This window comes from Myotis nattereri (genome assembly GCF_964212035.1).
Source record: "Myotis nattereri genome assembly, chromosome: 13".
Classification (NCBI taxonomy): domain Eukaryota; kingdom Metazoa; phylum Chordata; class Mammalia; order Chiroptera; family Vespertilionidae; genus Myotis; species Myotis nattereri.
The window spans coordinates 59,946,032-59,973,530 of record NC_138088.1 but is presented as its reverse complement, the minus strand read 5'-3'; the positions used below and the strand labels follow the sequence as shown (position 1 = coordinate 59,973,530).

The 27,499-nt window shown below is 50.8% G+C and overlaps 2 protein-coding genes across 7 annotated transcripts in view; one reads left to right on the top strand and one right to left on the bottom strand.

Annotated features, from left to right (window-relative positions):
* Positions 1-22,818, top strand: part of ZRANB1 (zinc finger RANBP2-type containing 1) — a 50,111-nt gene extending 27,293 nt beyond the window's left edge. The window contains exons 3-10 of the mRNA XM_081105300.1: positions 5,800-5,987; positions 8,487-8,640; positions 9,855-9,926; positions 10,401-10,599; positions 14,765-14,885; positions 18,481-18,610; positions 18,703-18,932; positions 19,822-22,818. Coding sequence (XP_080961426.1) covers positions 5,800-5,987; positions 8,487-8,640; positions 9,855-9,926; positions 10,401-10,599; positions 14,765-14,885; positions 18,481-18,610; positions 18,703-18,932; positions 19,822-20,040 — 1,313 coding nt within the window. The 3' untranslated portion in view covers positions 20,041-22,818. The remainder of the gene's footprint in view (positions 1-5,799; positions 5,988-8,486; positions 8,641-9,854; positions 9,927-10,400; positions 10,600-14,764; positions 14,886-18,480; positions 18,611-18,702; positions 18,933-19,821) is intronic.
* A 165-nt stretch (positions 22,819-22,983) lies between these two features.
* The window catches only part of CTBP2 (C-terminal binding protein 2), a gene marked incomplete at its 5' end in the record, with an annotated part of 101,026 nt that continues 96,510 nt past the window's right edge, over positions 22,984-27,499 (bottom strand). For all 6 annotated transcript variants that reach the window (XM_081105296.1, XM_081105297.1, XM_081105299.1 and 3 more), the window contains 5 exons: positions 22,984-24,346; positions 25,417-25,534; positions 25,917-26,044; positions 26,430-26,560; positions 26,803-27,017. In XM_081105296.1, the coding sequence (XP_080961422.1) occupies positions 24,166-24,346; positions 25,417-25,534; positions 25,917-26,044; positions 26,430-26,560; positions 26,803-27,017 (773 nt within the window). In that variant the 3' untranslated portion in view covers positions 22,984-24,165. The remainder of the gene's footprint in view (positions 24,347-25,416; positions 25,535-25,916; positions 26,045-26,429; positions 26,561-26,802; positions 27,018-27,499) is intronic.

The window sequence follows — 27,499 nt, the reverse complement described above, 5'->3', positions numbered from 1 at the left end:
TTCTTGTGATGTGGGGCATTTATATTTCCACAGCAGTGGGGTTGCTAACAGTCTGATCAAAGGCAAGGAGGTAAGATCTCCAGAGGATAAGCTGTGTTTGGCATAGTTTGTCATGATTAATAGTATAACATTTAAAAGCCTAATTAGAAACTCTTTTGACTTCCTGTCATTGACTCATATTTATTTCTACAGAGGATGTTTTCATAATGGAGTGAGTTTATGGAATGAGTTGAGTAGAAGCTCATCTTGATGTAGAATAGATTAGTTTAAATTAAGGATTTATTTCCAGTTGTGATTCTCATCTCTTGGCCTTTTGGAAGGGTTATGACTTTATAGCACTATTGTGGGAATAGAAATGGAAGATTTTAACTTGTTGCCATTGGTTAGTGTATGAAAAATACATCTAGAGGTGATTTGTTTTGTCTGCTCAAACTATTTTTGGGATTGCCACGGAGCTTGCACCTACTTGAAGGTGCACTTAAAACTATTGCCCTAACCGGTTTGGCTCAGTGGATAGAGCGTTGGCCTGCAGACTGAAGGGTCCCAGGTTAGATTCTGATCAAGGGCATGTACCTTGGTTGCGGGCACATCCCCAGAGGGGGTTGTGCAGGAGGCAGCTGATTGATGTTTCGCTCTCATCGATGTTTCTAACTCTCTATTCCTCTCCCTTCCTCTCTGTAAAATCAATAAAATATATTAAAAAAAAAACACACACAAAAAAACAAAAACAAAAAAACTATTGCTCGTTTTATTTACGAAGCAGCTCCTGGTTAAGCCGGTTTGGCTTATTGGAGGGCACTGGCCTGCGGACTGAAGCGCCCCGAGTTACGCTCTGGTCAAGGGCATGCACCTAGGTTGCAGGCTGGATCTTAGCCCTGGTCGGGTCCGTGCAGGAGGCAACCAAAGCATGTGTCTCTCGCACATTGATGTTTCTCCCTCTCTGTCTCTTCCTCTCCCTTCCACTCTCTCTAAAAATCAGTGGAAAAATATCCTCAAGTGAGGATCAACCAAAAGAAAAAGAAAAAAAGGAAAGAGATTGCTGTGACTAAACCAAGTTCCTGATGGAACTATAGCTGAATAGTTAGGAGTATAAAGAAAAGGCATTCAGGGTGGTATAGTTTCCTTCTAATATGCAAAACCAGCCAAGTGAGTTAAACTCTGCTAGAGGAAGACCACCCAGACACTAGCCAGCCACAGCCGCAGCTTCTGCTGCCCACGGTGAAGGGCGTTCTGAACATTCCCACTTAAAACCCACTTTTCTCTTTAAGGGCTCCCGACAGTGTGCAAGCTGACTCCAAGTGCACCCTGCCCCCCAGCATAAAGCATGCTGTGCTCTCACAGCTACCATAGAACTCCAGGGTAGTGGTGGGCTGGCCCGGCCCGTGTGGGCTCAGGTAAGTCCTGGCTTTTTTTAAAACCATTTGGCATTCTTTTCAAAGTTAGTTACCGTTATGATTTTGTCATAAAATAAAATAAGGCAAAACTTTGAAAACTGTGCCATACATGGGGGAAAAATAAGTCTGTTTTCTAAACATCTACAAGCCAGCTCCATCTCCCGACCAGGAGTTCCATAGTAGCTATGAGGTCCCTGCGAGCTATGCCTGTGGCTCCAAACGCAGGGGAGCCGAAGCAGGTGTACAGCTGCTGGTAATAAAAATACAGCAGTGAATAAACAGCAATACAGGGAGAGACCGTTTTGCATACTCACAACTGTTAATCTACTTTTGCCCACTCTGTATATTAAATTCTGGTCCAGCTACACAACAATAATATACGTGTTTGTTTTCCTTAACAAGTGTATATTTTAGTAGAGGCCCGATGCATGAAATTCGTGCAAGAGCTGGCCTTCCCCCAGCTGCCGGCACCGGCTTCCCTCGCAGCCGGAAAGTTGTCCGGTCTAATTAGCATATTACGCTTTTATTATTATAGATAACCTATAATATGGTATCTTTCATTTACTCTCTGGTCTTCATGTTTAAAGTCTCCTAACACTTCTTTATCTGTAACTGCTCCACTGCTTAGCCAGGCATGTATTTCATTCCATCAGTTTTGAATTAAAGCCCTAAAAGCTGATCTTCTCGGAGTGGCTTTAGCTGTCCTTTATTTGCCTTCTTAGTGTGAATGGGGAAGCGACAAAGCACTTGAGAGGGAGGCTCAGCTACTCTTGGAGGCAGGTGAGATGTCCGCAGCCAGAAGCATCTGGACTCTCTCCTCTGCTAGAACGACCCTGCTTTCCCTGCTCTCTGATGTTGAGATTTTACCGCTGACAAGGATTTGCTCTTTCACTACCTACCAACTCCTCTACCTTCCTACTTCCCTTTTATTCCCTAATATTAACGAGTGGTAGAAATGCAATGTTATATGAGGAACTCAAAGGCATTTTATAAGTTATTTTACCCCCCAAGTAGAAAACATGTGGTAGCTAAGTTTTTAGGTTATCCAAGTGTGGGCCAACCCCCTTTTGAACACCATGTGTACGGGGATACCCACCTTTCAAGAAACTGCCTAAACTTGATCAGTGGCTCCCCTTGAACGACGTGTAATAGAACATACCAGTAATGAGGACCGGTCCGTGATTCTCTTGTGAAATTTTATTTGTAATAAATTTACTCACCTTTGTAGCTGAAAACTCTCCAGTAGCTGGTGAGCTTTTAATTACGGTTCATGAAAAAAAATACATTCCCAAGACATCTACACTAATAAAAGAGAAAAATGGTAATTGGCTTACGGCGATACCTTTTTCATTGGCTAATCAGGGCTATATGCAAATTAACTGCCAACTAAGATTGGCAGTTAACTGCCAACTAAGATTGGCAGTTAACTGCCAACAAGATGGCGGCTAATTTGCATATGTAGGCACAATGCAGGGAGGCGAAAGGGAAAGCAGGAAGAAGCCCCCTACCACTGACAGTGATCGGAAACCCAGGGGGGAGCTAAGAGCTGGGGGGCAGGGCAAAGGCGGCCCTGGGGCCGCCTTTGCCCTGCCCCCCAGCCATGATTGGAGAATCAGGCGCCTTTGCCGCCCTGGCCAGTGATAGCAGGAAGTAGGGGTGGAGCCAGCGATGGGAGCTGGGCACGGTCGAAGCTGGCAGTCCCAGGAGCTAGGGGTCCCTTGCCTGGGCCTAAAGCGAAGCCCACGATCGCGGCGCCCGCCGCTGCCACTGCAGGTCCCCGCTGCCTGGGCCGGACGCCTAGGCCAGAGGTGTCAGGCCTGGGCAGGGGCGGAGCCTGCAACCGCGGGGAGCTGGGGGTCCCCTGCCCAGGCCTGACACCTGCCGGAGGCCTCAGGCCTGGTCAAGGGGCCAATCCGGTGATTGGTGATCGGAGGGTGATGAGGGTCAACTCCTCTGGCTGAGGCATCAGGCCTGGGTGGGCGGCGGAGCCGGGGATTGGGGGGATATGATGGTCCCCTTGCCCAGGCCTGAAGCCTGGGTCAGAGGCGTCAGGCTTGGGCGGGGGGTGGAGCAGGCGATCAGAGGGAGATGGGGGTCCCCTGCTCAGGCATGATTCCTGGGCCAGAGGCCTCAGGCCTGGGCGGGGGCCAGAGCCAGTGATCGGGGGGAGATGGGGGTCCCCTGTCCAAGCCTGACACCTCTGGCGGAGGCTTCAGGCCTGGGCAAGGGGCTGATCAGGCGATCGGAGGGTGATGGGGGTCAACGCCTGAGGGCTCCCAGTATGTGAGAGGGGGCAGGCTGGGCTGAGGGACACTCCCCCCCCCCCCACACACACACCCAGTGCACGAATTTCGTGCACCGGGCCCCTAGTCAGATAATAAATTGCTTACCTTTTAAATACTGCTTTGTGCCTATACTTAAGTTTGTGTTTTTCATGTTCTGAGAAGTTTGGAGAATTTCACACTGAAGAATGGAGGGCAGCATCTCTATTCACCCTCACCCTCTGCCGGGGACGTGCAGTCGCACCTGCAGGTTATGCAGAGCTGGGGTGGGGCGTGAGCCTTTGTCGGCTTAGGAATTGCACTCTGTCAGCTCAGTTGATACACAGCTCAACCCTGGGAAGTTCTGTTCGCAGGTTTAAAGCCTGTATTTGGAGGCAGACGGGGTGACGTTGTAACCAGGACTCGGAAGACTCTTGCTCACCTTGTCATGCTATTTGGTATCTGTCTGCACTCCCTCTCCCCCTCACGCTGTGCTGCTGAGTCTCTACTTACAGAAATCCCTCAGAAGCTTTAGAGAGGAAATGAACTCGTAAGCAAGACTGCCTAAGAGGAGATTCTCAGCGGCGAGGTAGCTAAAAATAGGAACATTGTGATTTGGAAGATCTCCCCTTTCTCCAGACAAAAGACAGAAATTGCTGGTGAGCTTCAGGAGATAAAAGCACCCGTGTGCGTTGTACACGCACACACCAGTGCGGCTGGCCTTCCTCCGACCTCCTCAGGGCGGGGGTCGGACTTTTCGGGCCTTGGTCTGCTTGCAGAAGTGCTGGGAGCATTCCTGTGTCACACCACAGGGTGTTTGGAAGCCCTTTATGTCTTGGGGGTGGGGTTCCAGCTGTCCCTGGCCTTTACATTGAGGAACGCATTCGTCTCCGCTGCTGGGAACAGAAATGCGCCTCATGGGTTCCGCACCTGGAAACGTGTGTGGCTGGAAAGGTCATTTCTCTGGGGACAGGATGTAGATTTCCAGAAGGATTTTTGGCCCCAGAGTTTGGACACTTTCGATGCTGGCTGTTCCTGGCATACACATGTGATGACAAAGGACAGTTCTGAGTTGAGGAATCATGTTTTACTGTCTTGGTGTTCCTCACGTGGCCTAGCGTAGTGCTCTGCATGTCCCGGCATTTAGTGAGGTGGGAATTGAATTCTCATTTTAAAGCTTGGTCATTCTTAATAACTGTGCCATGTCCTACTCCCAGGAATAGCTCTTATTTATCCAATTCCTAATTCAAGAGTGCAGCGGCAGACACTGTAGACTACACTAAGCATAGGCTCGGTTAGTGCCAGGACCCACCCGCAGTCTCCTGGGCCTGCAGTCGTGGTGCTTGCCTTATTTTCAGATGTTTGTGGTGCATTTGAAGCTCACCAGCACCTTTATTTTTCTGTCAAGTCTTCGTGACTAGGGTCACTGCCTTCACCCAGCGTTAGTTTGTGTTGAGATTAATAATGTGGTTCAGTGGGAATGGAAAGTTCCTTATGGACTTGGAGAAGGTGATACTTGTTTTATCTCTCCACTTGCTGTTTAATGTTTTGTTTTAGCACGTTTTTGTTCAGAATCATCCGCTTCAAGTGTTACTGAAGTTTTAATAATTCTTAATGGGTGTAAGAGAGACTTGACTGAGAGATTCTGACGTCAGAATATTGCTAGCTTGCACTTAACATTGGAAGTGGTTTAATTGCTCTTCGTTGTGTCAAAGCCACCGCAGTGTGGGAGGCTCAGCCCTCGTTTTGAGTTACCTTTGAAAAGGCAGCTCAGGGGCTCCGCGCCCAGTGCCCGGGAAGCAGGCAGGGCAGGCGCCAGGTCTCGAGGGCTCCTCTCACACCAGATTCCTGGTCTCCCCCCAACTCCTCTATTCTGATCACTCCTCTGACCCCCACGAGCGGGCAGCCAGCACTGAGGGAAGGTAAGTGCCACGCCTGATGGGGGGTGGGGGGGGCAGTTCCCGTCCTGGAAGAGAGTGAAGGTCGGGGAGTCCCCTGACTTTACGTGTGTTCTTGAGGGCATTTAGGCTGTGCCGACCCAGGAAGCACAGAGAAACATTTAGAGTTTAGAGCGGATGCTGCAGGTTCATGCTTTTTTGGAGAACAATAGAATGACACTCCTTTCTATCTTGATGCTGTTTTAGGGGTTGTAGAAGGCGATTTAGCTGCTATCGAAGCCTACAAGTCGTCAGGAGGGGACATCGCCCGGCAGCTCACTGCGGATGAGGTGCGCCTGCTGAACCGCCCTTCCGCCTTCGACGTGGGCTACACGCTGGTGCACCTGGCCATCCGCTTCCAGCGGCAGGACATGCTCGCCATCCTGCTCACGGAGGTGAGTTCAGCAGAAACACTCTTTACAGGCGGAAATGTGTTCTTTTGTTTTTTTCTCTTGTGTGTTCTTTTTTTTTTTTTTATGTGACAGTGTTTCTCTAACAGTTCTTACAATGTTTCTCTAAACAGTTCTGAAATGTTTCAGATTCTTTTATCCCCTTTAAAAAGTTATATTAAGCTTGAGACTTAAACAGTATATAATTTTTAAGGGTATATGCTTTAAAACAGGACATTTTGCCACAATAATTGAGTTATACTTGACTTAAAAACTGGGATGTATCTGTTACTCATTCCACTAACAAATATTTATTGAGGACCTACCATGTGCCAGGCACTGCTAAAAAAGGGGTATGACCTTGTACACATTTACAGTACTCATTGAAAAAATCCACATGTAAGTGAGCCCACACAGTTCAAACCCGTGTTGTTCAAGGTTCAACTGTATATTGAAATACAGTTATCACAATGCTAAATCAAATCTGTGATATATAAGAAAATGCCTTTTAAATTTAGGCACAAGGTTAGTAAAAATGTAGGATTTAAATTTAATTAAAATTGCTATTCAAGTTCATGGGACCTTGCCCAAGTTCACGGCCCAAAGTTATGGGCTACTGGCCTAAGGAGATGGTTGAGTCCTGAGGTGGGAGAGGCCAGAGGTGGGGGCAGGGTTCAGGGACATTCATGCTCCAGGGCAGGGCGCAGGGGACGGGGAGGCCAGCCTCCAGCTATTGGCAGCTTTCCTGTTTCAGTCCAGTCGTTTTTGGAAAAATTCCCCAGGTTTTCGGAAAGGGACTGAAGGTTGGCAGATTGGAATAAGCTAATTTTAACTTACTTTTGGGATTCATTTTAACACTGGTGTGAAACAGGCAGTTATTTTCTGAGCATATTTAATATTTGGTTTTATATAAGTGTCACAGACTGGGTTTCTGGAGTTAAGATGTAGTGAGGATTTCATTACATCAGGTTGTGCAGTGGTCGGCAAACTCATTAGTCAACAGAGCCAAATATCAACAGTACAACGATTGAAATTTCTTTTGAGAGCCAAATTTTTTAAAATTAAACTATACGGGTAGGTACATTGTTATTAACTTCATTAGGTACTCCTAAGCTGGCCTTTGCTAAAAACGTCCTCAGTCTGATTGAGGTACATTCGCTGAGGTTGACCCCTTCCAACTCTCCCATCCACACTCGTCTTGTATACTTGTTTCATCTATCTCCTTTCGTTCATCCTCTCTATATGTCCAAACCGTCTCAACATACCTTTTTCAATCCTCGACACTACATCTTCTTTCATTCCACAACGTTCCCTAAAATTAACTTAATAAACTTTACTTAAAAATTTAAGTCAACTTCGCACTGTACTTGCGCGCCCGCACGTGGTATTTTGTGGAAGAGCCACACTCAAGGGTCCAAAGAGCCGCATGTGGCTTGCGAGTTGCGGTTTGCCGACCACTGGGTTAGTGGGACCGAATTGTCATGGAGAGTTTCAGAATGATACGACGGGTGGCTGCGTGGGGGATGCAGGGATTTTGAAACTGTTTACTTCCCTTAATAGCAGTTACAGTTGAGTTCTCTGCATATATTACGTAGATGACATGACCCGTAAAGCTTACTCTCTGGGCGGCTTATTAGAAGATCGGGACCCTCCATTCGGGAAACCCGCTGGGTCGTGGCTGAAGTCTGGCCACCCCGGACTCACGCATTTCCTCCTGTCAATATCAGCCTTGACCCGGCATTCTCTGCATGCCAGGAGCCCAGCTTCAGTGGGAAGTGACATCTTTCCATCATCTGTTGCTGTTGGTCATTTAAAAGGAGAGTCCAGCCGTTCCCGGCCGGCTCTGTGCGGTGCTCACTGCGCCAGCGCTCCTGTTTCTCTCCTGAGGGCCGGGCTTCCAGTGTTTGCTGTCTTGTCTGTTCCACCCGTGGGGAAGCCAGGTGCTTTGGTAAAAATCCAGAATTATAGAGATGGGGAGGGCCTTGAAGTCAGCAGGAACTAACCCTTTATAAATAGCGTGTTTGTAAATAGCGTGTTTGCTTTATTCCAGGTCAGGGTACATGAAACAGTCTCAGCAGAGCGGGAGAGAGGAGTGTTTCTGCGTTTCCCCATGAGCTGGAATTCCCTGTTTTTAAGAATGTTTTTATTGGGGGCATGATGGGTAGTCTTAATGTAGGTTGTGTACTGTCCTCCCTCCCCTCCTAGGATGAGCCTTTGGGAACAACACCATTTTACATATGTTTTCATATGTGCATCTTTGTATATTTCCTTGGGAATAAATTCTTGGGAATTACTGAGCCAGAGGCTAACTGGCTGTTTTCCTGGAATGATGTACTGATGCCCCCTGTACTGTTAGGGAAATTATACCCATACCCAGTGCAGTTTAAAATTAAAAAAACAAAATACCACCTCCGTTCCTGGGGGATGCTGGTAAGTCCTTTGAACACTGGTGTCTTCTGCTCCTGCTGGCACGGGGTGCAGAGGAACATGTCTTTTGTGTTGAAGGTGTCTCAGCAAGCAGCCAAGTGTATTCCCGCCATGGTGTGTCCTGAGCTGACAGAGCAGATCCGGCGGGAGATCGCGGCCTCTCTCCACCAGCGGAAGGGGGACTTCGCTTGCTACTTCCTCACCGACCTGGTCACGTTCACGCTGCCGGCAGGTGACTCCACATTGCAGTGGGAAAAGACTTTCCACTATTACAGCCATTTTTTATGTCTAGAGAATGTTTCTCTCAGGAAGCTATTATGTGTGCATCTCCTGTGGTTACTGGAAGTGACCAGTGCAGGAGCGGCTCGTGAACTTACAGTGGACCTGGGAGGAGGACAGCCACTGGTGACTGGCTGCTTTGTGGGCCTCAGATATTTTAAAAATCTGCCTAACTCATTTGTTTTTCCCTTTGGCTTTATTTTAAAGTATTATCAGTCTACTTTTTTTCTTCTTCTTTTCATGCCTAATATTTTGAAATTAAGAATCAAGTTGTTTGCCCTAGCTGGTTTGGCTCAGTGGATAGAACATTGGCCTGTGGACTGAAGTGTCCCAGGTTCGATTCCGGCCAAGGGCACATCCCCGGGTTGCCGGTTCAGTTCCCAATGTGGGGCATGCAGGAGGCAGCCAATCAATGATTCTTTCTCATCATTGATATTTCTATCTCTCTCTCCCTCTCCCTTCCTCTCTGAAATCAATAAAAATATATATTTTTTTTAAAAAAGAATCAAGTTGTTTGAATCAAAGATACTGGCATTCTTTTGAAAGAATCATTTACTTTCTTGTTGCATTGATTTCTATATCTTTAAAGCAACTTTTCATTTTTCATTCAATAAATGCACCAAACACCAAAAGTTTCAAAAGTATCTTCCATCTTGGTTCTGAGTGTTTTCAGCTTTTATATTCAGATGTGAACAGGAGCATTTACAAAAGGTAGGAGATAATAACTAAGCCTTTTTAAAAATATGTTTTTATTGATTTTTTGAGAGAGAAAAGGAGAGGGGGCTGCCTCCTGCATTCTCCCTACTGGGGATGGAGCCTGCAACCTGGGCACGTGCCCTGACTTGGAATCGAACCAGCGACCTCTTGGTTCATGGGTTGCTCAACCCCTGAGCCCCGCTGTGTCAGGGCTGGTTCAGTAACTTTTATAAGAGGGCTCTAAAGGCTGAAAAATTAACAGGCCTGCGCAGAGATTGAGAATGGGGGAAGAGAATAGATGAAACTTCGTGTCGTTAATTATTATTATTTGAATGTCAGATAGCCTTACTATTTTTTGTTCTTTTATTTCATCTTTATTGAGCTGTGATTGACATAAAATGAACAGATATTTAAAGTGGCAACTTGGATGTGAGACATAGGAAGACTTCCTAAGACTCCTTTTCTTTGTAGATATTGAGGACTTGCCTCCGACGGTCCAAGAAAAGGTGTTTGATGAGGTGCTGGACAGAGATGTTCAAAAAGGTAGGCGTGGAGCAGCGTGTGTGCGGACCCCATCCGTTCCAGTAAACTTCGTACTTGGTTGTGTAGTAGTTTACCGGTAGTTTGGTTTGCAGTCGTTTAGTGTATGGTCAACTTGTTTTATTTTTACTTAAATTAAGAATGTAAAATCCTTAATAATGTCATATTGTGCTGTTAAAAAGGCTCATTCTCTTAGCTGTGATAGTGAACAAATAACAATTACTGGTTTTCAGCTTCTTATTCCATATGACTTTAGAAAATTAATTGTAAAGAATTTAACTAATTAATAAATAATCTAACCTAGAGCCACAGCTGTTTGGGCTACTCAAAAGGTTTATATTTCACCTGACAAATTTATTTAGGTGTTTATTCGTAGATTGCACACAAACCCACTAACACCTGGAGAATAAGCTCTTTCCTCCATCGAATCGCTCTGAAGCAGGTGTGACACGAACGTGCTGTTTCCTCCCTCATTAGAGCTGGAGGAGGAGTCTCCAATCATAAACTGGTCCTTGGAGTTGGCTACGCGCCTGGACAGTCGGCTCTACGCCCTTTGGAACCGGACGGCGGGAGACTGCCTGCTGGACTCAGTGCTGCAAGCGACCTGGGGCATCTACGACAAGGACTCGGTGCTTCGGAAAGCCCTGCACGACAGCCTGCACGACTGTTCCCACTGGTGAGCGCGCTGCCGAGCCCGCCCCGGGGCGGGGGCACTGCTCGTCTGGTCCAGGTTCTGGGGAAGCTCAGGGAGAAAAAGCTTGGGTTTGGACATGGAGACACTTGAACATCTCAGTGGTTTTTAGACCTTTTTGCCGAGCTTTAAAGTAGAAATGCCGGAAGTTGTAGTAGGAGCCTTATCCACTAATACGGTCTTTGCTCATGTTTGTAAGTGGCTATATGTCACTCACCTTTAAAAGATAGTTGCCATTGTATTGTGAGCGCTTTTTCTTCCGGAGGCGCAGGTGGTTTTCAGACCAGTTTTTTATGTTGCAGTACAGCTCTGATAAAACAAGTTTACCCACTGAGGGGTCAGACACTGGAAACGATGCCTGTTTCTGAATCAGTAGTTTGGTCTTTGCATTTATTTGACTTAGGCTATTTTCTTGGTTTTGTGCATATAGTGTCATTTAGTTATAAATGAGAAAATTGAGACTAAGAGAGGCTAAATTAAACTTACCATTGTCGAAGGTAGTAAGTAGCAGGGGTCATTTAGAAATGTACTATTTTCCCTACCTCAGTATCAAAATGTGCGTTTTCTCTCGCACACCTACCTAATTGAATGCTGACACAGCAGTGACCATGGCCTGCGCCAGGTAGCTTACTGCCTTAGTCTCTTCACACACTTCCTGAGCCCGCACTCACCAGCCGTGAGTGTTTGTCAGTATGTAGGGTGACATGAAGCCCACGAGACTGTAAACTCCACGGGAGGTGGTGTCTCTCACTGTGGAAGTGTCAGGGCCGTGAGTAGCCTGACAGGTAGAGAGCACGCGGGGAGCACGCACCGGGCGGAAGCCTCTCTAGCCTCAGAAGGCAGGGGCAGCACCTGGGCCCGGTCACCGCTGAGCGAATGCGCTGCCGCAGCCACCTGCAGGCGCCGGGAAAGCCCTGGCGAGCCCGCGTGGTGCCCGAGGGACATGTCAGCTACCGAAAGGTGTCCCTCAGAAGGGATGGTTCTCACCTTCCCTTCACTTAGGTCTTCGCTGTTCGACGCTCTTTATGTAACTCAGAGTTTCTGATTCATATATAGATTTTCTCTAAAGAATTTTCGACATTTTTTGTGAGGCAGGAGTATGGCAACAAATTCTTTCAATTTTTGTCTGAGAAAGTCTTTAGTTATTCCCTTTTGAAGGATAATTTCACAGGGGACGAATTCTAGGTGGTGTTTTTTTTCTCCAAACTTAAAAAATATTTCATTCCATTTTCTTCTTGTCTGCAAGGTTTCTGAGGATGAATGGGAAGTAATGAATTCTTTGCCTGTGAAGGTGGGTTCTGGGCACTGTAGTTTACAGGTCTGCCTTGGAGGTTTCGTTCAAGAACTCTTCTTTAATTTTCCGTAGTTTGAATACGATCCTGCCTACTTAACATTTCTCTGGCATTTTCCTCAGTGTTTTCTTAGCCTCTTGGGTTTGTGGTCTGACATTAGTTTGGGGAAAGTCTGTCATTGGTGTTTCAAATATTTCTTCTGTTACTTCCATGATGTTGCACAGACATCTTCTGCAGCCCACAGTTGTTCGGAATTCTCTCTCTCTCATTTCCATTCGTGTTCTCGTTCTTTTCCGCTTGGGAAGTTTCTGTTGTCACGCCCTCCAGCTGCGGGCGTCTCCTCAGGGGCGATCCTCCGACAGGCCCCTGGGAGGCAGTCTTCCTCCACCTCAGGTTCTCCTCGAGCATTTCTTCTCGGCTCTCGTTGAGGATTGCCAGCTCTGTTGACATGCCATCTGTCCTGCCCGCTGTCTGTTACCCGTCAGAGCCCTTAGCATATGAATCATGTTGTTTTAAATTTTAAAAGTAACATTTGAAAGCATTATTCCTATGTTTGTCTAAGAATTTTACAGTTCCAGCTTTTACATTTAGTGTCTTATGATCTGTTCTAAGCTGATTTTTATTGAAGGTGTGAGGCAGTAAAACCATTTGCGTTGCTTGTGGGTGTCTGACTGTCCCGAGTCGTTGATGGAAGAGACTCTTGTTTTCCCATTTAATTGCTCTGGCGCTTTTGTTGAAAATTATCTGACCATAAAAGTAGGGGTGGTTTCTGAACTGTTTTCTTGCTGTTGACCCGTCTGTCTTTAGCCAACATCAGACGGGTCTGATGATGGGTAGCTTTGTGGCAAGTTTCAAGATCAGGAGGTACTGCTTCCCAGTCTTCTTGCTATTCTGAGTCCTTTGGGTTTCCATAGACATTTCAGGATCCATAGGATCAGTTTCTGCAGCGTCGTCCTCGGGGACTTGGGTTGGGATTGCCTGACTCTGGGTGGAGCTGCGGAGCACCATCAGGGTGACGGTGTTGAGTCATGGACACGGAGTGGGTTTCTGAATGTTAAGCCAAACTCGCGTTGCTGTCCCACTGGTCATCGTTCCTGGATTTAGTTTGATTGTCTGTTCTTAACGACCCGGGTAGTTTCAGAGTTTATGTCTTTGTGGGCGTGTTTATTTGACTAGCTTATTTTTTAAAGGACATATTTTTTGCACTTTCTTGTCCTACAGTCTTCTTTGAGGAGTTTTAAATACCCCATCATTTACTTTCTGGCAGATTTAGTGATCTCATTTATAAAATGATTCTAGGACCTAACCAATTAATTTTCAACTGTGCACATCTTTTGGTTTGTAGCAGCTTCCTATGTTTTTGATATTTCTCCGTGAACTTTTCAAAGCAGGGTATTTGTTATTGGCGCATTCAAACATACTTTTGCATTTCTTAAGTATTTTAAAAGAGGGATATCCATATTTTATTTTTAAGACACTTGACATTAAAACTTATACTCCTGGTAAAAACCCACCTTGATTACCTGGAGTAGAGAATTCTTTCTAATCAACCAAGAGTTAGACCCTGTCACATCTGTTTCAGTCGTTTTAGAAAATCTAAGCTACAGTCACTTCCTGTTCAGAGTCCCCATGCCGTGCCTGTGGAGACACCGTGATCCTGCCGCACTGAGCTGCTTTGTGTGTGTGCACTGGAACTTTAAACAATAGCAGCAGGAATTCCCATACATACAAGAGAAGTACCTGGGTTTTTAGGTCTTTACTATCAGCCCGGTGCACGAATGTGTGCACCTGTGCTGTCCCTCGGCCTGGCCTGCGGGATCAGGCTGAAACCGGCTGAGATCCCCTAGGGGTCCTGGATTGTGAGAGGGTGCAGCGCAGGCCGAGGGACACCACCGGTGCACGATCAGGGCCAGGGAGGAATGCGGGAGGTTGGCCAGCTGGGGAGGAACCATAGGAGGGTTCCAGGGCGTATCTGGCCCGTCTCGCTCCGTCCCAATCAGCTGGACCCCAGCAGCAAGCTAACCGACCAGTTGGAGTGGCTGCCCCCTGTATCATTAGCATATTATGCTTTGATTGGTTGAACTGACGACCAGACATTTAGCATATTAGGCTTTTATTATATAGGGTGAGAGAGAAAGTTGATGTGACAGGTTAAATGTCTGTCTTTACTTCAGAGGTCTTCGCTGGCTTGTTTTGTAAGACAGTGAATCACAATTTTGAGCATAATTATATCTTGTTTTGCTTAATTTTATACTTGATGTAAAGAACAGTAGATTTCGTTTTTAGTAATTCAGTCTACCAATGACCCAGTTTGATTTTCAATCTTCTTAACTTATTAGGCTGAAGTATTTAGCGGGGTATTAAATATAAAGAAGGAATTGTTTCTGTAGATAATTATAGAGAAATCATTCTGTTTAGTGCGAGAAATCTCAAGGAAGTGGCTTCGATATTCTCAGGAACACGTGGCGTTTCTAGCCTGTTGTTAGTGACCAGGCGTGACTGCCCTGCACTCGTGGAGGAAGGCCTGCCTGACTGGATTCAGCCTCTCAGAGGATTTTTAGTGTGTGTTTTTTTAATTTGTAGACCAATAGTAGACAATTGAAATGACTGTTCTCATCTCTAATGTTGGAAGTTTTGGTGAAGATTTGGTGGGTAGTGAGCCCGATTATGTCTGAGGATGTGATGGCTGCTAGCAGAGTGGAAGCATTTTAATTTGAAAAATATATTGCAAGCCAGGTAAAGTGAATAAAAGGGGTAATCTTTTCACTCGAGATGCTTAAAAACTACATTAAATAAATGATTGGACATTAAACGTTCTGTTTATAGAGGCATATTTTTTAATGTCTCATTTTTTCTAGGTTTTACACACGTTGGAAAGATTGGGAATCGTGGTATTCTCAGAGCTTCGGTTTACATTTTTCCCTGAGGGAAGAACAGTGGCAGGAAGACTGGGCATTCATCCTCTCTCTCGCCAGCCAGGTAAGAGCTGTGGCGCCTGCCCGTGAGCATCGGCCATGTGGCCAGAACCCCGGATGCTCCTGCGGAGCCACATGCGGTTCATTGACTCTGTGGCCATGGAGGTCCCCGCTGTGGAGCGGGAGTGACAGCTTCCTCACTGACGGGTGCAGGCTGTCCGGTGACGTCGGACTGGGATGACGAAGCACTGCGTGTGTGTGTTTAAGCACCGCGTGTGTGTAAGCTCCGTGTGTGTGTGTGTGTGTGTGTGTGTGTGTAAGCACCATCTGTGTGTAAGCACCGCCTGTGTGTAAGGACCGTGTGTGCGCACGTGTAAGCACTGCATGTGTGTGTAAGCACTGCATGTGTGTGTATAAGCATTGTGTGCGTAAGCACTGCGTGTGTGCGTAAGCACTGCGTGTGTGTGTAAGCAGTGTGCGTGTAAGTATTGCATGTGTGTGTGAGCGCTGTGCGTGTGCATAAGTACTGCGTGTGTGTGTGTAAGCACTGTGCGTGTGCGTGCGTGCGTGTGTGTGTAAGCACTGTGTGCGCGTATGTGTGTAAGCACTGTGTGCGCGTATGTGTGTAAGCACTGTGTGCGTGTGTAAGCACTGCGCGTGTGCGCGTGTGTGTGTAAGCACTGTGTGCGTGCGTGCGTGTGTGTAAGCACTGTGTGCGTGTATGTGTGTAAGCACTGTGTGTATGCGTGTGTAAGCACTGTGCGTGCGTGTATGTGTGTAAGCACTGTGTGCGTGTATGTGTAAGCACTGTGTGCGTGTGTGTGTAAGCACTGTGTGTGTTGGTGTGTATGTGTAAGCACTGTGTGCGTGTATGTGTGTAAGCACTGTGTGTGTGTGTAAGCACTGTGTGTTCGTATGTGTAAGCACCATGTGTGTTCGTGTATGTGTAAGCACTGTGTGCGTGTATGTGTGTAAGCACTGTGTGCGTGTATGTGTGTAAGCACTGTGTGCGTGTATGTGTAAGCACTGTGTGTGTTCGTGTATGTGTAAGCACTGTGTGCGTGTATGTGTGTAAGCACTGTGTGCGTGTGTGTGTAAGCACTGTGCGCGTGTGTGTGTAAGCACTGTGCGTGTATGTAAGCACTGTGTGTGTTCGTGTATGTGTAAGCACTGTGTGCGTGTATGTGTGTAAGCACTGTGTGCGTGTATGTGTGTAGGCACTGTGTGCGTGTATGTGTGTAGGCACTGTGTGCGTGTGTGTAAGCACTGTGTGCGTGTGTGTAAGCACTGTGCGTGTATGTGTGTAAGCACTGTGCGTGTATGTGTGTAAGCACTGTGTGTTCGTGTGTATGTGTAAGCACTGTGTGCGTGTATGTGTGTAAGCACTGTGCGCGCGTGTGTAAGCACTGTGCGTGTGTGTGTAAGCACTGTGCATGTGTGTGTAAGCACTGTGCGCGCGTGTAAGCACTGCGTGTATGTGTGTAAGCACTGCGCGTATGTGTGTAAGCACTGCGTGTGTGTGTGTAAGCACTGTGTGCGTGTATGTGTGTAAGCACTGTGTGCGTGTATGTGTGTAGGCACTGTGCGTGTATGTGTGTAAGCACTGTGTGCGTGTATGTGTGTAAGCCCTGTGTGTTCGTGTGTATGTGTAAGCACTCCGTGTGTGTGTAAGCACTGTGTGTTCGTGTGTATGTGTAAGCACTGTGTGTTCGTGTGTATGTGTAAGCACTGTGTGTGTTCGTGTATGTGTAAGCACTGTGTGCGTGTGCGTGTAAGCACTGTGTGCGTGCGTGTGTATGTGTAAGCACTGTGCGTGTGTGTAAGCACTGTGTGTGCGTGCGTGTAAGCACTGTGTGCGTGCGTGCGTGTAAGCACTGTGTGCGTGTATGTGTGTAAGCACTGTGTGCGTGTATGTGTGTAAGCACTGTGTGCGTGTGCGTGTGTAAGCACTGTGTGCGTGTATGTGTGTAAGCACTGTGTGCGTGTATGTGTGTAAGCACTGTGCGTGTGTAAGCACTGTGTGCGTGTGTGTGTAAGCACTGCGTGTGTGTAAGCACTGTGCGTATGTGTGTAAGCACTGTGCGTGTATGTGTGTAAGCACTGTGCGTGTATGTGTGTAAGCACTCCGTGTGTGTGTAAGCACTGTTCGTGTGTATGTGTAAGCACTGTGTGTGTTCGTGTATGTGTAAGCACTGTGTGCGTGTATGTGTGTAAGCACTGTGTGTTCGTGTATGTGTAAGCACTGTGTGCGTGTGTGTGTAAGCACTGTGTGTGTTCGTGTGTATGTGTAAGCACTGTGTGCGTGTATGTGTGTAAGCACTGTGTGCGTGTATGTGTGTAAGCACTGCGCGTGTGCGTGTGTGTGTAAGCACTGTGTGCGTGCGTGTGTGTAAGCACCGTGCGTGCGTGTGTGTAAGCACTGTGTGCGTGTGTGTGTGTAAGCACTGTGTGCGTGCGTGTATGTGTAAGCACTGTGTGCGTGTGTGCGTGTGTGTAAGCACTGTGTGCGTGCGTGTATGTGTAAGAATTTTGTGCGTGCGTGTGTGTGTGAGCACTGTGTGTGTTCGTGTGTATGTGTAAGCACTGTGTGCGTGTATGTGTGTAAGCACTGTGTGCGTGTATGTGTGTAAGCACTGCGCGTGTGCGTGTGTGTAAGCACTGCGCGCGCGCGTGTGTGTGTAAGCACTGTGTGCGTGCGTGTGTGTAAGCACCGTGCGTGCGTGTAAGCACTGTGCGTGTGTGTGTGTAAGCACTGTGTGCGTGCGTGTATGTGTAAGCACTGTGTGTGCGTGTGTGTAAGCACTGTGTGCGTGTGTGCGTGTGTGTAAGCACTGTGTGCGTGCGTGTATGTGTAAGAATTTTGTGCGTGCGTGTGTGTGTGTGAGCACTGTGTGCGTGTATGTGTGTAAGCACTGTGTGCGTGCGTGCATGTGCGTGCGTGTAAGCACTGCGCGTGTGTTCGGATTGCTTTCATCTGTTTCCTCTCAGAAAGGCGGCTCCAGGCCCGTCTTCCACGCCTGCTGGTGAGCTCCCGTCCTGTGTCTGAGGGGAGACCTCACCGGGTCATGGGGCTGGTAGTGGGCACGCTGGTGCTGAGCTCCCTGGCCCTGAGGGTCAAGTCGAGGTCTCGCTAAAGCCCCCAGGGAGGCTCTCTTCCTGTGACTGAGGCCAGAGAAGGTGCCAGAATCATTTCTTCGCAGCGGGGAGTGGGCTGCTAGAAGTGAGCTGTGGGAGTGTCTGTTCTACCTCTGCGACGTGCGCCTCCTGAAAACGTGTTGTCAGAGCCGTTGCAGGGGAAGGTGGGCCGGGGTGTCTGCAGTGAGGGTGCTGCCAGCCAGTGTGTAGGAAGGAGCCGCGTCTTTCCCCGCGGAGGCCCTTGTGGGCCGCACTCCGTGGGAACCGAACGGAAGGCAGTGTGAACCAGGGCCCCGGGCTGCGGGCCCCGTCCCTGGGTGTGAGCAGCCGGGTTGACTCGGGGGTGGGGAGGGGGTGGGGTGCCTACGCAGACTGGCTGTTGGGGACCCAGTGCTGCTTCAGCTGGACAGATTGGTTTTCAAAGAAATCGAGAGAGAGGTCGGAGGCGCCGCGTCGCGCCCTACGCGTCCCAGGGTGTGGGGACCAGTGTTGCCAGAGAAATGACTTCGCTTTGCTCTGCGCAGCCTGGAGCGAGCTTGGAGCAGACACACATCTTCGTGCTCGCGCACATCCTCAGGCGCCCGATCATCGTTTACGGCGTGAAGTTCTACAAGAGCTTCCGGGGAGAGACGTTGGGGTACACTCGGTTCCAAGGTGAGCCCCTGGCCGGGGGGAGGCCCTGCTCACTCGAGGACCTTGCTGTTGCAGCCGCAACTGCAAATCGGTTTGACTCTCTCTCCTCGCAGGTGTGTATTTGCCTTTGTTGTGGGAACAGAGTTTCTGTTGGAAAAGTCCAATCGCCCTGGGCTATACAAGGGGCCACTTCTCTGCTCTGGTTGCCATGGAAAATGACGGCTATGGCAGCCGAGGTGCTGGTGCTAACCTGAACACCGACGACGACGTCACCATCACCTTCCTGCCTCTGGTGGACAGCGAGCGGAAGTTACTCCACGTGCACTTCCTTTCTGCTCAGGAGGTAAGCAGCCCTGCCCTTCCGGCCACTGCGCGTGGGGACGCCGTGCCCCCACGCAGCGAGGGGCACTGGTGCATTGGGACTGGGTTGTGATGGTCGCTTCCTGGATGCTGGTCAGCTGCTGTGCAGGGTGTGCTGCGGGGACAGCATGGAGTGAGGACGGGAGCCCCTGCCCTTGGGCAGGCTGAGGGGGCCAGGCGGTGCGCGGGCGACACGGGGTTTCTGACTGAAGAAGGTGGTGAGGGAAGGCGTCACGAGGAAGTGACACCCGAGTCGGGAGCGGGAGGAGCTGGGCAGGAAGAGGGCGGCTCAGCGTGGCCTGGACTCGGGAAGCGGGGACCCCAGTGGCCAGCCTGCCCCGAGGAGGAGCCCGCTGCTCAGTGACTAGACCGTAGGGCAGTGGCGTGGGCAGGACCCCAGGCTGGAGGCCTGGCAGGTGCAGGGAGAAGGTGGTGTGGACAGGCCGGAGGTGGGAGGGCGTGCGGAAGCACACCTGGAAACCCGCAGGCTTCCGGAGGGAGCATTGCTGTACTTCACATGCTCATAAGCATCAAGCTTGTAGCGACATTGGGAAGGGACGCACAGAGCATGGTTTTTGCAGCGTCAGCCTGTCGCCGCGCGGAGCGACTTGCCTTGTGTTTGAAGCCGTGGCTCCTTCGCCTGCTCTTTGCCAGGGTTAGTTTATCAGACGGCCTTTGCTGGTATGTCAGGTCCCTCACGGTTTCTGCGAACTTCCCTGTTGATGTCGTTTCTGTTTGGCCGCAGGAGGCTGGGTTTATAAAACTGGTGCGAGGCTGAAACCCTGTGAAGACAGGGAGTTGCTTTGGCCTTTAGTTTGGGAGCCAGCGGAGTCTGACCTCGCGTTGCTTCCCTTCCCCCCATCGCTCTGCAGCTGGGCAACGAGGAGCAGCAGGAGCGGCTGCTGCGCGAGTGGCTGGACTGCTGCGTGACCGAGGGCGGCGTGCTGGTGGCCATGCAGAAAAGCTCTCGGCGGCGCAGCCACCCCCTGGTCACGCACATGGTCGAGAAGTGGCTGGACCGCTACCGGCAGATCCGGCCTTGCACATCCCTGTCTGATGGAGAGGAAGATGAAGACGACGAAGACGAATGAACAGAGCAGAGAGCGGGAGACCAAGGTATCGGCTCTGTGGTGACCCCCAGGGAGTGTGGTGCTCCAGGCAGAGGCATGGCATGGGCCCGAGCGACCGCAGGACATGCCTGGAGGGCTGACCCACACCCGACGGCGGTGGCGTGTCTGCCGAGCGAGGACAGAACTTGGTTTGGACTCCAGTTTGTAAAAACCCATTCATTCAGACAGAACTCTTCCTTTCCAGGCGTCAGTCTGTCTATAAATGTCACGCATGTGGTTGTGTAAGAACTTGTGTAATAGGAGCAGTTGTACCAGCATCTCCATGTCCCTGAGGAGTGTTCAGCATGGGCACCTCCAAGGGCACAGGCACACGGCTTTGTTCCTTTGAGATGTTTTTTTAAACTAGAACCTGGCATCCTCTTTCCATCGTAAAAGATCCATTTACATCGAGTCTCAATCGAGCTCCTTAGAGATTACAAACTTTTTGTACAAATTGTCCACAGCAAAACATAAAAATAAAACAAACTTATTTTATTAATAATTTAGTTCCTGTTGTGCCCAATAAAATCAAATCTTTAAGGAACAAGCTACAAGGAAAGTAAGAATTTTTATTGAATGAGCAGCTAGACGCTGTTCCCTCCTTTTGGTTTCTCTCACTCCGTGTGCTGTTCGTCTGTTCCTGTTGTTGCCGACACGCCCCTTCAGTGTTCGGCATTTGTTCGCTTGGAAGCGTGCCCTCAGTGCGGGCGCTTCTGCCAGACGCCAGGCAGCACCTCCGGGAGCGGCTTTCCCTGGACGCAGGCAGGGGCGCGCTCGCGCCTGCCCACTGGACGCGGTGGACAGCGTGTGCTCCAGCCCCCGTGGAGGCGCGGGTCCTGGTGTCTTGTATCCTCAGCTCTGCTTTAAGCACATTGTGTTAGAAGGCATGCCTTTGCTTGGGCTACTTGGGATAGCGGTTCAGTACAGAATAAAGATTTAAAATGCACAAGGCGGTCAGTGCATTGTCTTAATGAGTTTCGCAGTGAGCAGTCCGAGTCTGTGAATGTTGGTTACTTGTGGCCATTCTTTTTTTTTTTTTTTTAAAATATATTTTATTGTATTTTTACAGAGAGGAAGGGAGAGAGATAGAGAGTTAGAAACATGGATGAGAGAGAAACATCGATCAGCTGCCTCCTGCACATCTCCTACTGGGGATGTGCCCGCAACCCAGGTACATGCCCTTGACCGGAATCGAACCTGGGACCTTTCAGTCCGCAGGCCGACGCTCTATCCACTGAGCCAAACCGGTTCCGGCTCCATTCTTATTTAAAGTTAAAACTATCATCTCAGGTAAGAAGGACTTTCTATAAGTGTTCGGTGACCACTTCAGGTCTCCCACCCATTCAGACGGGTCAGGGTCTCAGACCCTCTCAGGCACAGACTTAGTGTCCTGACCAGTAGATGGTCGATGCAGCAGAGAATTCAGAAAGCAGCACCTCAGCCTACACACGTTTTCCTTCCTTTCGATGAAAAGGCTGTGAAAACATTGGAATTTTTGCTTATTTTCCCCGGAGTTCTGGTTAGGATGGCATTGGGCGTGCGTGAGCTTGAACACTAAAGCCAGGCGCATGCCCAGGGCTGGCTGGTGTGATTGGTGATTCAGCTCTTTCCCCCTCTGTGTCCAGGACCAAATGACCCCTTGCTGCACGCAACGTGACTCCATGAAAACGAATTCCGATACGTTACAGGAAAGGTGAACGTGCTGTTCTAAGTGGGTAAACCTTTATTACAAACTTTTTGTGGTTTGTTTTCATTTTGGTAATTTTTTTTAGCAGCTGACACTCTACGTAGTGCCAGCATCTCCATAAACGTCCCCCCATGAGCACGTCTTTATGGGCAGACCCTGGTGCAGCTGCTGTATGCAAACTGCCCTCCCAACTGCAGGAGCCAAAGCGATGCCTGAGGTTAAAGCATCTGGTCGCCATGGCCTCCCCGCAGCCGCACTGCCCCGAGGGTCCCGGCCCAGGAGCGTGTCTGGTCTGCGGGGGTTGCTTCCCGAGGAGCCTGTCACCTCCACGCTCAGCACAGCCTCTTCCCTGTGGGACAGGACTGTCGGTTCCAGGGCCCTGGGCTCCCCGTGGCCTCCCAGCAGGTGGCTGGAAAGGCCAGCATTTGGGGGGATCAATGCCACGTTCAGCTCTTGAACTATTCAACAGCCATATTTGTTTTCCCGAGAATGTGTCGCCCTTCCCGGAAGTCTGTGGCTGGGCCCGCTGTGTGTGCGCGTGCTGGCTGACTGGACAGTCAGACCTTGCCTGTGCGGCCTTTTCTAGGGAGGATACGGGGAGCGGTGTCTGGTCTAATGAAAACCCGGCGCACGTGGAACAGACCTGCCTTTTTGGGTGACTTGGGCTCATTGTGCCCCGGCCCGATCTGTGCAGGGAGTTCTGCCGGCCCCACTCTGCCCTGCCTGCCTCTGCCCTGCGGTCCCGTTGGACTGCGCTGCCGCTCCCGGACCCCGTCCCCGTGAGGTGGTGTCAACGTGACTGACCAGAGAGGCTGGCGCTGGGGCTGCACCTGAAAACCAGTCAGGAGGCTGATGCTTCTTACAGGGGGAGGGAGGGTGAGGAAGGGGCTCCAGGAGTGTGGGGCCTGGAAGCAGGGCGCTTGCAGATGCACTAGCACAAGGGCAGTGACTGCGCTGTTAACAGAAGGAATGGCTGATGTGAACCACTTTGCAACGTTTCTTTGTGAACCTTCCTTCCTGCATCAGGTGATTGTGCTTTTGGGTAAATTAAAAATCAGAACTCTCCAACTTGACCATTTTGTTTCTTGATTTGACTTAGTTCTCACCCACTGGTTCCTCTGACTGACACTGAGGGATTTCTGTGGGGTTTTGCTTTTTCAAGTAAACGCTCACACGCGGCCATTGTCAGCCCCTGGAGTCTGGTTGTGACATCTCAGTAGAGAAAGTGTGCACTGGTGAGATGCACGTGAATTTCAGAACTGAAATTTTTATTTTTATTGAAAACTGCACCGAGCGCTAAATGTCCACCTTTACAATAAACAAATACAGTAACGGCAACTCACACTCAAACAAAACATTTCTGATAGCCATTATTTTTCTGTTTGGGACAGTTTTAAAGGTTTTTGTCACAAAAACAGGAATGTACCTATACAAAGGCTCAAAATAGGCCATCTTTTAAACAAAAAGGCAATGATTCACAAAAGACTATGAATATAACATGTAACTAGTTGATACAAATCTAATAGGATTTGTTAAAATCAGTCACATCTAATAACACACCTGAAGTGTTCTTGTATAAAATATTACGTGAAGAAAAGAAGATTTTATCAATGTCTAAAAAAGTGGGTTTGTTCATAGACAATCTGACAAGTTACCATAAAAAGTGTTTCCTGAGACATAAGGAAATGCAACATTATTCTTCTTGAACCCTTTCAGTTCAAGACTTTCCACTCAATAAAATAGCTGAGGATCTGAACTGAGAAAATATATTTGAGTACAAACAGCTTGTGAAACTTAATACTTTTTTTTTTTTTTTTTTTGCATCATTAGAGGGTGTTACTGAACTCAGAACTGCTCACCCGCTCAGTATGCAGTTCTGGCGGGAGATTTCTGTCCAGGAGCGACTGTCTTCCATCCGTGCTTGCAGCGAGCTGTCTGACCCAGGCCAGCAGTCTCTCCCAGTTCCGTAGTAACGCGATCTCCCTATTAGCACAGAGGTGGCCAGCCCCGGGGACCAAGGGAGAGTCACAGGACGGGGACCGCCTCTTATTAATAGTTTTTATCTTGACGTTTGGAACTCTTGACGCAACATTCTCTACAGCCAGGTGTCTAGGACCTGCTGTGCCCCAGGGGCTGATAAAGGAAAAAGACCTATTCTTTGTGATTTGATGCACAGATGAAGAACTTAACACACAATAACAGAAGTTGGTCGTAATTAATCACATCTTAGTCTTTCTGGGCCCCCTCCGTGAGCAGAAGGCATCTTCCGTTTTCCCACGCCTCGGCTCCTCGCTCTTGTCATTCTAACGCTGATGTCGGTGTGTGGAGGCCCAGAACCAGTTAGAGCCGGTCCCACTCCCCTCCTCTGAGCTCCTCTGTCAGCGGTCTCTTGGTCCCAGGTTTCTGACCTTTGTCCTCTGCTACTGCTCGTTGGGGTGCTCTCGACTGTCCCCGTGTTTCGTGGGCTGGTTGGGAGAGGGCGCTTGGGAAGGGTGTGCCACTGTGGGCAGGTTGTGCGTCACGGGGATGCCTCCGGGGATGATCCCTTCCATGGCAGCAGGAAGCCCCCCCGGGGCCACGCCCACGATGCCTGGCGGGTATCTAAGGCGCACAGAGAAGGGCAGGTAAGTCCAGGGCAGGAAATGGTCTTTTATAATCTGTCTGCCTTCCTATCCCCAAAGCAAGGAGGAACCCGTGTGAAAACTAAAACACTGCTGTAAGTCACGAACAAGAAAGCCTCTTTGATCACAACACGGGGCTGCTTCTGTTGCTCTCAGACGACGGGAATACCCCCAGCTCTGCCCACATGCGGGAACCTGCACAAGATGTGATCCCCAGCAAAGCGGAGGCCTCGCCAACTAGATGTGGCCCTGGCTGCTGGCGTGTGACAGGCAGAGAGCGGGCCTGTGCTGGCAGCACGCGTCGTGTGAGGACACGGAGCACTTAGCCTCCAGAACAGGCGCAGGGTTCATAGGCACCGTGAGCCCAGTGTCATACTTGGAGGCAGCCATTTAGAACAGTGGTCGCCAACCCGTGGTCCGTGGGGTCGGAAAGGTTGGCGACGCGGATTTAGAACTGTTCTGTCACCAGCTCCTTTACGCTGGTTTTCTCCCTGCAGGAGCCACTCCCTCCCTGGCAGGGCTTTTCAGTGCCAACGCGGGAGGACTCGGGCACGGGGCCTGTGAGCACTGGAGCTCAGCTGGGCTGGGGGCCAAGGTCTGCGCCAAGGAGGGTCGGGGCCAGGGCTGCTTACTCCGCCGCGACCCCCACGCGCAGGGCAGGCCAGGACCGTGTGTCCCATGTCCTCCTGGGGCTAAGGCTGCAGCGCCTCCTTTATGGGGAGGACTTACTCCCAGGAACCAGCTGTTGGGGGGGAAGGGGAGAGTCTGGGAAGCCCCTGCCTGTGTCTGTGCACTGACTTCAGTCTCTGTGGACCCCCCTCTCCCTGGTCTTTGGCCAGAAAAGCGAAGTCACTAACGGGCTCAGTCCTTCTGCCGGAAACCTGGCTGTGAAGGGGCTTTGGAATAAAGGGGGCTCCCTGTGCAGTGCTCAGACCCCAAGGCCTGGGAAGAGTGGGGGGCAGAGGGTGGGATTCCCCCGAGGGAGGAGGAGGAGCTCCTGCAGCCCAGGTGGGGTGCGCTGCCCGTGTCGCGTCCCTCCCGCAGCCTCACCTGTACGTGGCACCATTGAGCTCTGGGTGAATTGCTTGCTGGTCAATTACTGACCAAGGAGCCGTTGTAACAAAGAGTTCCTTGTTCACACAGTTCCTTAAGCTTTCGGGGATGCGACCTGGAACGAGACGGTTACATGCTTCCTGAGGGGTATCGGGATTTAATATCAGACTCAGTAGCGGCTCCGGGGAAAGAGCCTGCGTGGTTTGTGCTGACAGATCTGACAGCGAATCTACTCCAGGGGAGGGAGCCTCTGGGGCCCTGAGCTCTCCAGCCCAGCGGCAGCCAGGACAGAGGCGGCCTGCTCCCTGGGGGAGGGCCCCGCCCGGGGTGCACCGGCTACCGTGGCCTGAGAGGGATCGGTCTCCTCTGAGTTCGTTGGGGACATGCACAACCCACTCAAAACTCAACCAGCCTGAAAGCTGATGTCTGCCCACAGCAGACCCCGTGACCCCTCTCCTCCGCGCATGTGACGGGATGAGCGGCCGCGCCGGGCTCACCTGTGATTGCGCGGCGGATCTCCGTGGCGGCGGCCTCCCGCATCTCCAGTGAGGCCTGTTCACTGTACCAGGCCGTGTGGGGCGTGCAGATGAGATTCGGCGCATCTTTCAAGGGCCCCTGAGCAAAGCTGGAGGAAGGTACAGAGCACGGCCCTGAGGTGCTGGCCGCACACCCGGGCCTGCTCACCCATTGGGGGGGGCCAGGGAGGCTGGCACGGCTGCGCTGTGACCCCAGGGGCAGGAGCAGCCAGGGACGCACAGAAGGACCAGCGAGGCCCGGAGGTCGGCCTGTGAGCTGCATCTGCAGATCAAGCAAACCACCCATTTCCCTGCCTCGTCCTTGGCCGATTCCCTTTGGGGACCTTCTGGCGCCTTTCCAGTCCGTGAGGACACACTACAGCCCTCGAAGGTGCCTGTAAAGGGCGTCTGCTTTCCTACCCGGGGCCTGTCTTCTGGGAAAGTGCCCCCAAGTGTGGGGCCAGGTGGACTCAGAGCTCAGGCGGCCAGACCCACCTGAAAGGCTCCGACTCATGCACGTCGAGGGCTGCTCCTCGTATCCTGCCTTCCTTGAGGGCCTGGGCCAAGGCCTTCTCGTCCACCAGCCCGCCGCGGGCCGCGTTCACCAGGAAGGCCCCCTGCCTCATCTGTGGGCAGGAAGAGCGTTAGCGCGGGCGGAGGCAGCAGGAGGCCGAGCGTGGAGCCTCATGTCTGCTTCTGCTGACCCTGGAGGGACTCAAGCGGGAAGCCTGGCTCTGTCCGTCGTGTTGGAGGCTGCCCCACCCCACGGGGGCCTCACTGCGGTGCCTCGGGGACTTCCCTGCTCCGGGGGCCCGTGGCCCATGCCCTCCCCTTCGGCTGCGACGAGCCGGGCCGCGGGCGCCCGCACCTGCTTGATGGTGAAGTCGTTGACGAGGTGGTGGTTGTGCTCGTTGAGGTTGCAGTGCAGGGACACGCAGTCGCTCTGATACAGCAGGTCCTGCAGGGTGTAGACCCTCTGCACGCCCAGGGACCGCTCGATCCCGTCCTGCAAGTAGGGGTCGTAGAAGATGACGCTGAAGCCAAAGGCCTTGGCTCGAACGGCGACCGCCTGCCCCGTGCGACCTGCGCAGAGAGAGAGCGTCCAGGTGAGCGAGGCTGCCCCTCCTGAAAGCACGGGCCTGGCCTCCACGTACGGAAAGGTTTTCAGGAAACGGATGGCAAAGGCGCAAAGAGCGACCCCCGGCACGGACTCGCACGCTGTGCTGGCCAGGACCTGCCACGGCCCCATCGAGGCCAAGAGCCAGGCAGCTCTCCTAAGAGCCACTCGCAGAGCACTGGACCTGGCGCGCCAGCAGAGGGCGCTGCAGCTCGGCCACCTGCCTCCCACGCTAGGGGGCCTGTCCACTCTGAGTGGTCACACCAGACCCAGAGCTGAAAGGTGTGTAGGCTCCTCCTACCTCACTCAGCTGTCCCCTAGGCCACCCCCGAGGCCTGGCCCTCAGTGACCAGGAAACTGCGTGCGGCGGGAGCCTTCTGTAGCCAGGCCTCGAAGGCGCTCACCCGCTCGCGTGCGTCACTCCCTCCCAGCTGACAGACAGGGGCCA